General features: G+C 37.9%; 1 protein-coding gene across 1 annotated transcript; it reads left to right on the top strand.

Moving 5' to 3' along the window:
- Positions 7,461-9,633, top strand: LOC110269341 (putative F-box/FBD/LRR-repeat protein At5g56810). Its single transcript, XM_021117120.1, has 6 exons — positions 7,461-7,628; positions 7,697-7,771; positions 7,892-7,973; positions 8,277-8,989; positions 9,114-9,263; positions 9,355-9,633. Exons 1-6 carry the CDS (start codon positions 7,461-7,463, stop codon positions 9,631-9,633), a joined length of 1,467 nt encoding a protein of 488 aa, XP_020972779.1.

Raw genomic sequence — 11,037 nt, 5'->3', positions numbered from 1 at the left:
ATAGTCATCTAAAAAAACATATATAATTAGATGACAATACAAAATATTTTATACTATATTAAAATTAAACTCATTTTTATATCATAAATTTTATCTTGTTCCATAACCTACATGAATGAAACTTTAAAACGAAATAGACGACTAACATAATACAATATATAACCTTCTCAAGAATGGGATTCTTTATTAATTTGAAAAACAAAAAAGTAGCGTAGAAGCATCAGTTTCTGGAACATCAAATCCTCAATTCAAATAATGAACTAAGAAATTATATTCAAACATTTTCTCTTGAAAAGCATTATCTTCGTTTGATTCAATCCAGGAAATAAATAGCCTTATCAATCTTTTTGATCTTGCACCACCCATGGATTAACGAAATATATTATAATTCATAATTATTTTTGCTCAATATAAAAGACGAGGCTATTAGCATCTAGAACATCATGTCTATTATATATTGAACTTGAACTTATATATATATTTGGTTTTGGTTGAACTACATGCATTTTAAACTTTTAATCAATTTCTAGAAGCTAAAGATTTCGTGACAGATTCGGACACAACGTGAAAAAAAAAAAAAAAGAAGTGCTACGTATACACATATAAATCATTTTGATTTTATAAGAATATGAAATAAAAAGATGAAGAAGAAACAACAGAAGATGAAAATAAGGAAGAGGAAGAATTTTAAATTATGCAGAACTTATCAGAATAAAAATACACTTGAATATCTTTGTGTTACACCCAAATATCTTCGTATTACACGCACCCAAATTTGCTGCAAAAACAGAAAAATATTTTTCTCTAATGTTGCATTTTTTTTCTTCTTTTTTTCCTTATTTCTTTCTTTCTTTTAGTTAAATGAATATAAGTTCATCCTCTTCCAAGTAATTTTACAGCATTATGTAGAGGTAGAATTTGCTTGTTGAAATAGGTGATGTTAAATAGAGAATTTAAGATTTATGACTTTATTGATTTTTGAATATGAATTTCTTGAATTTGTTAAATTTTTTACTGTGCATCTGTTTAGGTTTATAGTTGTTTTTGTTGATACAGGTGATGTTGAATAGGAAATTTAAGGTTTATGAATTTATTGATTTTTGAATATGAATTTCTTGAATTTGTTAAATTTTTTATTGTGCATCTGTTTAGGTTTATAGTTGTTTTTGTTGATATTACTGTGAATTTAGGGTTGTTGATGTTGCTGTGCATTTGTTGATGTCTTAGAATTAGTGTTGTTAGAACCGGACCAACCCATTTGGTCGGATAAGAAAATCGGCGAACCAGTCACAAGGTCGATCTGGTTGAGTAATTTGATCATATAAAAAAAAGAATCGATATGACTTAATTGGACCGTCCAGTTTTAACAAAAACCGGACAATCAGTGGATTTGAAACTAGGGGTGTAAGTTACCGAACCGGACCAAAAATTACCACAAAACTGAACCGAAAATTACAACAACCGATTTAAAAAACCGAAAAATCGGTTTTTTTTTTTACAAAACTGATCGGTTCGTTCGGTTTTCGGTTGGCTTGATAGAAACCGAACCGAACCAAACCGAACAGAAGATATGCACACATTTCAATGTTTTAACCATTTTAACCTTTAACCTAACAACAAAAATCTCCAACCTCTAACCATTTCAATGTTTTACTCTTATTATTTCAGTTTATTGACTATTTTAAACCTCTAATTATTGTGATTCATATTCTACTCGTTAGGAATTAAAAATCGAAAAAATCGACCGAACCAAACCACTGTTGGTTCGGTTCGGTTCGATTCGGTTGTTATAAAAGCAGCAAACCGAACGGTTGTGTGTCTGTAGGAACCGAACATATCGGTTCGGTTAGTTTTTGGTCCAAAACCGAACCAAACCGAACTGATAACACCCCTATTTGAAACCAGAACCGTTTTTTCAAAAAAAAAGGGAAAGAAAACCTACCCAAACCCAATAACCCTTCTCGAAGCCCCCCTTTTTCTCTCAAATTTGAATCTCACTGAGTGCTCTACCTCTCCCGCTCAAAAAAAACCATCCGCTCACCGCCACCGCACAGCTGCTGCCACCTTCTCTTCGAAGACTGAGTGTCCCAACTCCCAAGTCACAAACTCACAACCCTAATTTCCTCTTCGAAGCCAATCCCCACCTCCAACAAACGCCTGAATGAAGCTTCACCGTCGCGGACGAGGGGTCGTCTGGTCGTCGTTGGGCGTCTGGTTGTCGTCGGCTTGTCATCCTGGTCATCAGCATCGTCTGGTCGTCGTCGGGCATCTGGTCATCGTCGTCTGGCCGAGCTCTTCCGCGGTGAGTACTCTAAGTCTCTAACATAACATCTTTGTTTTTCAATGAATTTTGTTTATTTGGTTTGGGTTGCTGACTTGCTGAATTTTGTTTATCTGTATGAACTAGGTTGCTGACTTGCTGATGTTATTGAGTTCATGGGTTTTTTGGTTTTTATTTTCAATTGATTTTTTATTCAGTGAGGAATTTAGGGCAGATTTTAGTTTAGAGCTTCAGATGGCAGATGCAGAGTTTTTCAGTTTTTCTTCTGAGTTCTTGTTCTGCTTTTCAAATTCTTTTTTATTTTGTTAATTATATGGATTAAAGGTTCTGTAATTTTGAATAAATTTGATCTAAATTCAGTTTTAGAATTTTGAACTTTGCTATATAAGTTTAATTCTGCTGTATTGAATTCTGCTATATTGAGTTTTGGTGAATTAACTGATGAATTGATGAATTTAATTATGTTGAATGCTGTATGAATGGTATGAATTGATATATTTGTCTGCACCAGGGGATTTTCTGCACCAGCCCTTTTAGTTCCTCCTCCAAGAGCGTAGGGACCTTGCTTTCACCTCTGTGGAACGCTCGAGCAATCGAGCTTCTTCCCTTTGTTCTCCAGGTTCTCTCTTTCTCTGCTAAGTTTCTTGATGAGGCTATGGGCATCTTCAAGGCTAGAAATTATGGAATTAACCCTCTCTAGTTGCTTGTTGAGAACCATTGTATTTTGATTGACTTCATTTAGTGATTTTGTTCAGGTTCACTTTTCTTTTAAAATAATTATTTTCTTTTCATTTAGTGATTTCTTGCTGTTTTTATATTAGTGTGGTAAATTGAGATACTGTTTTTATATTGTTGGCATGGTTGCCAAACTCGCGAGTTAACTCGTAAACTCGTACGAGTTTACGGGTTTAGGTAGTGGAATCAAGTTGACTCAGAAACAAACTCGTTTCTGGGTAGACTCGGCTAGACTCGGACAGAATCGCTCAAACTCGCGAGTTTGCTAGCGAGTCAGCGAGTTTGAATTGGGTGATCATTTTCGCCAAAACGGCGTCGTTTTGGGCCCAAAAAAAAAAACAACTACAACTAACCCATCACCCAATAACCCTTATTCAAAACGGCGCACTCCAAGCCCTCGCTCTCCACCAAGCCCTGACTCTCTTATTCTTCTCCAACGTTTGCCGAATTGCCACCATCCGCCGGCACCGTTGTCTACGCCGCCACGCAGAGGCCGGACAGACTCTTCATCCCTCGCCTAACCAACGAGTTTTCCTCGTGTCGTGGAGTCGTGGTACACAGAGACGAATTTACTCAGCGCCTAGTGGGGGCAACTGCCCCCAGTGAATTTGAAAAAATTAATTAGTAGTTCTTAGTTAATTGTCTAATTTGCCCCCACCATCTAATTCATTTTGACCACACTCCCCACCCTCCAAATCCCTAACCGACTAACCTTTCTCCTTCTCCCCTTTCTCAATTTTGTTCTTCTGCTCCAACTTCCAACCTTCGCTTCCAAACTCCAGCCCTCAGTTACTGTCGTCTGCCGCCCACTCTGCCAGTTTCTCTGTCGTTATCCCGTTCAGCCTTTCTCCCGCGTTGGCTCCGTCGGTTTCTCGTTGCATCGCCGCGTGCCCGCGTCTGGTTCTGCTGCTGCGTTCCTTCAGCGTCTGGTGTCTGGTGAGGTCTTCTTCTTCTTCTTCCTCGGTCTTCACAGCTTCAAGCCTTCAATCCTCATCTGGTTCTGTCTTCCCGTTCCTTCGGCCGTTCGGCGTCTGGATCTGGTTCTGTCTTCAGCAGTTCATGGTGTGCGAGGTGTCGCTGGTTCTGCCGCTGGGTGCCGCCGTGCCACTGGTTTTGCAGTTCTACCGCTGGTTCTGTCGCTGGGTGCCTGGGTCTTGGGTGCCGCCGGTTTTGCCGTTGGGTATTGCTTATGATTTGTGTGGTTCTGCCGCTGCGTACCTGCGTTCCTCTTCTCAGTCTTCTGGATTTGTACCTGCGTTCCTCTTCTGTTGCTTATGATTTGGTTAGGTCTTAGCCTCTTAGATGGTATTTGTGTTGGTTTTCTTAGCCTCTTGGTCATAATTCATCATGGTTTTGAAAATCGAACCGGACTGGCCGGTTCAACTGGAAAAATTGAGAACCGGTCACCTAACCGGTCCGAGTAAGGTCAGAAGCCGCCTGGCAAAAAACCGCTGAGAAAACCAGTCGAACCGGCGGTTAACCTGCGAACCGGGAGAACCGTCCGATTTTTTAGCGGTTTTTAGTTTGGATATTAAACTACTAAACGGCGTTGTTTTGAATGTATAAAGAAAAAAAAAAGAGAAGCTAAACGCAACGAACCCTAATCCTAATCTCAGTCTCACACTCTCACAAGAGAAAGCACAGCATAGCCACCACGGGCAGAAGAGAAAGCACCCACGGGCCACGATCGAGCAGCCCCTCTTCGCTGTTGCATAGCCACCACCATCGCCACCGCAACCCACTGCCATCGCCACCGCATCCCACATCCTACAGCCCCTCTTCGCCGTCCCACAGCCCCTCTTCATCGTCGCCGAGCTCCCCTCCTCGTTGGTCGTCGCCGAGCTCGCCTCCTCTATCATCGCGATCGCCTCCTCCATCGTCGTCGCCGAGCTCGCCTCCTCCTTCATCGCCGTTACTCGCCGCCGGTAATACTCTGTTCTTATTCGTTTGGGCTTTTAACTTCGCTGCCTTCTGATTTTCTGTGCTTGATTTTATGATTTATTAGCTTGCGATTTGTTCATGATTTGTTATCTGTGCTTGATTTTATAATTTTTATGTTCATGATTTGTTATCTGTGTTCATGATTTGGTATCTGTTTATGATTTGTTATTTGGATTCATGATGAAGTCATCAGAAAAATTCTATTTGAGTTGCTGTTCATGATTTGGTATCTGTTCATGATTTGTTCATGATGAAATGAGTTGCCGCTTCATGATTTTGGTTGCTGAATTATTTATTTGTTCATGCTGGATTACATGATTTTGGTTGCTACTTCATGATTTTGGTTGCTGGTTCATGTTTATCTGGACTTCAATTCAAAAGGCTTTTGGAGGAAAACAAAAAAAAATAAGGCAGAAAATTATGAAGTTGTTAGTGAACCTCTAATAATAAACTTTGATGTTTGAAGTTGTTTGTGAACCTCTAATATTAAGCTATGGATAATTTATTAAATTGACCACTTCGTTAATAAAAAGTACATATATATTTTTTGTACTTTAAAATATATTCTCTATCAATATATTTTTGTAATACATTTTACATTATATAATTTTTTGTATAAATTTTTAATATGATATATGTTATTGGCCCCTCCAGAATACTTGACTAAAACCCCAAAGTGGTCCTTGAGATTGGGGGAGTTACCCATACTTGTCCTTGACTTTTAAAATTCCCTAACAGCATCCCTGACATTCAGCTCTGGGACCCATAGTTGTCCTGCAACCCTTTCCGACGCCAATTCAGCAAACGGAGGGATGATCTGGCACCTCCAATGCCACGCTGGAGCCAACAACGACTAGTTGATGTGGCAAATCTGAATTTTGTACCCAATCTGATCCCTGGTCCCATTAAAACCCTAAAAGCTAAGATCATCCTCTTCATCGCCTGAGCTTCAAACTGCTGCTGCTGATTCCTTCTCAGATCATCCTCTTCATCGCCTCCAGCTCCAGGTAATAACACATACATATCATATGCCTTCCATTTCGATAAAACAAAACCTCAACCCCCAACACCTTCACCAACCTCTTCCCCATCATCGCCTTCAAGTTCATCAACTCTCGACCCAAAACAGCTGAGAGCACTCCAATCCCTCAACATCCCAACCTCAAAGGACCCATGTTCCAAATCCGCATTCCACAACGCCACAACCTGCGACAACTCAAAACCCTTCCGCCACCTCATCTCTCTCACACTCTCAAACTGCTCCTCCTACGTTGCACTCTCCTTCACCGCACTCCAATCACTCTCAACACTCCAAACTCTCAACCTACTTAACTGCCCCGTCACCCCCATTGGCTTCCCACCCGAACTCACCTCCTCCCTCCGCACCTTCACATGCATCAACAGCCTCCGCAAGGTCTCCGGCGTTTGGCTCTCTCAGCTTCAGAATCTCACTGATCTCGCCGTAACCAATGTCCAAGTCAAAGCTTCTGGACCTGTGGTTTGGATTTTTTCATAGACTAAATTAAAGTTACAATAGTTATGTTCTCTTCTCTATCACATTGAAATTAAGCATTGAATTCTCTTATTTCGTTTTAATTTTACCGCACTCAACATGTTTGATGAAATGCTTTAACCATATTTCTGGTTGGTTTTATAATTTCTAGCTTTTAGAAACTAAGTTGATTGCATGTGAAATTAGAATAATTGGATCATAGTAATTAGGAAATTTTAGCTGTACAAATAGCATCTTTGCAGAAAACATATTTTTATAATATGTTGAGGAAAAGGGCTAGCTTCAAATGTTTCTAATAAATTAAAGCTGTATACTCTTATATTCTTATTTTAATGGATCTTTTATATGAATATATTAAGCAATCATGCATGTAAGAATATATTACTTGATGAAATGCGACTCTCGTTATAAATATGATCTCTATTATTGTTTTACTGAGTTCAGAGAAACGAGTCACTGATATAGGTTTCATTAATTTTATTAATTGATCAATTTGTATTTATAATCTTATACTGAACTTCTCAATTGTATAGAATTGTGAATTAATTTAGGTTTATAATTTTATTCTATTAGTAATGGAGAAATATTTCAAAAGAACTTCATTATTGCAGATTGGATCCCAAAACAATTCATCGACTTCTTCTAACTATAGTATAATTATATAAACTGATGGAAAAAAAATTAGACTGATGCTGCTTCATGCTTTAATAAGTTAGTAAACTGATGCTGCTTCATGCTTCATGGTTAAAATGTGTGGTTTACTGGTTGTCTAATTTAAACTGTTAGTTATTTAGTTAGTGGTTTTTTTGTTAATGTGTCTGAATATCTGAAATCTGAAATGTTAGTGTTAGTTTAGTTAGTGTTATGAATAATTCAACTTTGGTAGTGGATCACTCATCAGTTGGCAATTGAAATCTGAAATCTGAATTTGTTATTTATCAACTAAATCTGAATCTGAAATCTGAATTTAGTTATTATTGAATCAGTAAAATGCCTAAGAAGAGGAAAATGCCTAAGAAGAGGGTGAAATGGAAGGAAGAAGAAGTAGACGCCCTCATTCGAGGCGTCAAGAAATATAAAGAAGGCGATTGGGTTGGTATTTTAAATGATCCAGAATTCGCACACCACCTGGCTTTACGTAACAACCAACAACTCAAGGTAAACACTCCAGAAAACTGAGTCTAAGTGTTTATAGTTTTTAATTTTTGTTGTTTTGTGTAATTCAGGATAAATGGCGGAATATCAAGAACCATGTTCCAAGTGATGCAGGAAGTTCCGAGCCCGCCGAGGAGGGGAATAAGGTGAATGTGCTATCTGGGCGGAGGATCTTATTTGGACAATTATTTTTTTTTGCTGAAGTACTTAGGTGATTGTTATGTTGGTGTTTTAGTTTCATAGTGTTTTCCCATCTCGTTTTGCAGAAAATTGAAGAAGGAGATGCCCAAGAAAAGCAGAGCCTTGTCTCTGAACTAGAGGCAGCTCAGAAGAAGTGCAATGATATGGGTATTGTGTTTCTCTCTTGACTTTGTGGACTTTTTAGGTGACAATATCATTATCTAATAATAATTGATACTTCTACTTTATATCATACTTAGGTCAAATAGCTGGATACTGGAATTCATTGATTTGGGAGGTGAAATGAGGAGAGATGTTTGGCATGCTTTGATAAGTGAAATTATAGCGTTACACAAGTTCACACATGAATATGGACCTTGATAATGACCAATCTTTTGTTATAGGGATGGTAAGAACCCTTTTGTTCCTCTGGGGATCCCAGCTTAGATTCTTTTGTCAATGCTATTCTAGCTCAGCGCAATGCGGATTCGTATCCCATCAAAAAGTTCCGCCTCACTTGCAAAAGTTTTAGCGTGGATCCCATCTCAACATCGCTTAATGCCGTCATTGGCCCCCGTCTTCAGGAACTATATCTCAGCCTTACAGTAAATGTGATGTTTAGAATGAACTTGCCTAAAGCCATATTCACTTGTACATCACTGACGTCCCTTGTCTTGAAACATGATATTTCATTGTATTATGGTCCGGAGTTTCCAGATGTATATCTGCCATCCCTCAAGAACCTAGAGTTGCAAATTGACGAAGTGGACAACAAGCTTTTTTCTGGCTGCCCTGTTCTTGAAAATCTTAAGCTCATTCTACAGTACTTGAGCCCAGTCTGCCCAAAAGGTTATGTTTATATACCTACAATTCAGATGCCTCAGACATTGAAGAGTTTAACCTTTGAAGATTACTCTACCATGTGTGATGAGATGAACCATCGTGTGATAGACACACCATCTCTTGAATACCTCCATCTGAAAATAGTGACGTCGGTGTTTTCTGAGCTACACATGTCGGTTAGCCATTTTCCCAAGATGGTGGAGGCACATGTTGATATTCAGGAAGATCAGTCACGTGTTGATATTAATGATGCATTTGTTGAACATGTCTGCTGGGTGCCCATGCTTCTCCAGGCACTTCGTGAAACAGAGTTGTTGACATTGAAACGTTACACAACTATGGTAACATGCTTATTATAATTCCATGATTCCTCAAGCTTAATGTTTGATATGACTCGATAATTTCAATTTATAACTATAATTTTGAATTAGGAATATATTTAATATCTAGTTATCTTCTACACAGTGCTTATTTGGTGCTCCAGCTTTTGAGTTTCCAGAATTTCACTATTTGATCTATCTAGAGCTTGATTTTCAATTTTTCAACACAAACTTCCTGCTAAACTTCCTTCACAGCTGTCATGTACTTGAAGCTCTCGTAATTTATAATTGGGAGGTATGAATGCATTTCAAGTTAAATCTAGTGTCTCTATTTACTTTTTGTTGTTTGCCTGAGTCTAATGAGAAGTGCTGTTTTTTGTTATCAGGAACCCTATCTCCTCCCCATGGACTATAATGGACCAACACCACCAACCATGGTTCCCAATTGTGTGACATCACATCTCAAGAATTTTGAGTTTATAGAATATCAAGACGCTGCAGATGAGCATGAATTTATTGCATATCTTTTACAAGGAGGACTTGTTTTGGAGACAGTTAACATTCAATTTAAATCCAAGTTAGACCTAGAGACAAAGTACAATATTGTCCAGGGTTTATCTGCTATACCGAGGGGCTCTACAATATGTCGGTTAAAATTTCTTTGATGAAAATCCCATTTAACATGGTATGAACTCACACTATCTCTATCCTTATCCTCTGTTGTACGTTGATCAAAACTGTTGACAAGATATCATGTTGGAGTCTTAGAGTTTTATATTATTAAAGTTGCACAACATTGAGTCAATTTTAGGGCCAGTGTTCCACCTAAATTCTTGAAATATTTGTCGATGCTTGTGAATACTTCTTACCTTGAGGCATTCTTTCCAACAGAATTGAAATTATAAGCATGTGCTGAGAGGAACAAGTACGTAAACAGTAAAAAAAAGGTTTCCTCTCATTAGCAATAATTTTCTATACTTCATTATGGATAATAATCTTGATTAGTTCCGGATTAGTTGCTGAAAGTATAAGCTAATGAGTTTGATTTAAGGAATTATAATAAGTAAGGAATAGAAGGAAATGAATAATATAAGCAGTCAAAGTGGGAGCTTATAAACATGCCATGTGATTGCCAACTAACTACTAATTGTTTGTTTATGGAAAGACATCCCTGATCACCTACTAATATACGATAGGCCAGGTATAATAATGGGGCCTGTTCCTCCTGTTCATTTGATAATCCATGTATACACAACCACTACCTTATCATTGATTACGATTTAAATTCATGTATACAGATCAAAACCTTACATAAATGTCCTTAAATGAATAAGGTTATGGATCTACTGTTGATTGAGGAAGCAATGTTGAAGGAAACTTGCAGCGCATTTCACTCAAGAGAGAACATAGAAGAAGCTCTTCAATCCAAGCAGCCTTTGGTTGTTGGGAATGACTTCAATTCCACACTTATAGAGCACATTCAGGAAAGAAATTAAAACAAGAAACAAATTTGATTAACTCGTTATCTCTTAAATTTACATGTATGTCACATGATCCATTGGCACGTGCACACACAAAACAGTTGTATGTTAGTGGATCTTTCAAGTTTCAATCACACAAGGTCTTCTAATTTTCCATGCTTCAACGTGGTACCTAAAAGGGACCCTGATCTTGATACCTCCACTATCCAAATATGAGTATTTTAGAAGGAGTCAGTATGCTGCATGTTGACCAAGTTTCTCACGTGGACTCTGATCCAATCCATTTCACAATAACCGAAAAACTGAAATCACCAAAACACCCTTGGCAACCAATCAAGTGTGCAATTATAGTATTGGAGGCTTATCGCGTAATCTATGAAGAAGCTTGGAATAAATATGATTATTGAAGCAGCAAATAAATGTGAATATTGAAGTTGTAAATAAACATATTCAAAGTCTGATTTATAATGTGAAGAAATTGAAAAGGCGGAATAGATACTGTTTCAATTAGAGATTTATTGGTTGGTGTATTTGTTTGTCATTTATATATGAAAGTTGTGTAACAGAATGCAAATTATTAGTATTTGT

The sequence above is a fragment of the Arachis ipaensis genome, chromosome B02 (genome assembly GCF_000816755.2).
Source record: "Arachis ipaensis cultivar K30076 chromosome B02, Araip1.1, whole genome shotgun sequence".
Classification (NCBI taxonomy): domain Eukaryota; kingdom Viridiplantae; phylum Streptophyta; class Magnoliopsida; order Fabales; family Fabaceae; genus Arachis; species Arachis ipaensis.
The sequence above is the reverse complement of the archived record's forward strand: the minus strand, read 5'-3'. Positions and strand labels throughout refer to the sequence as shown.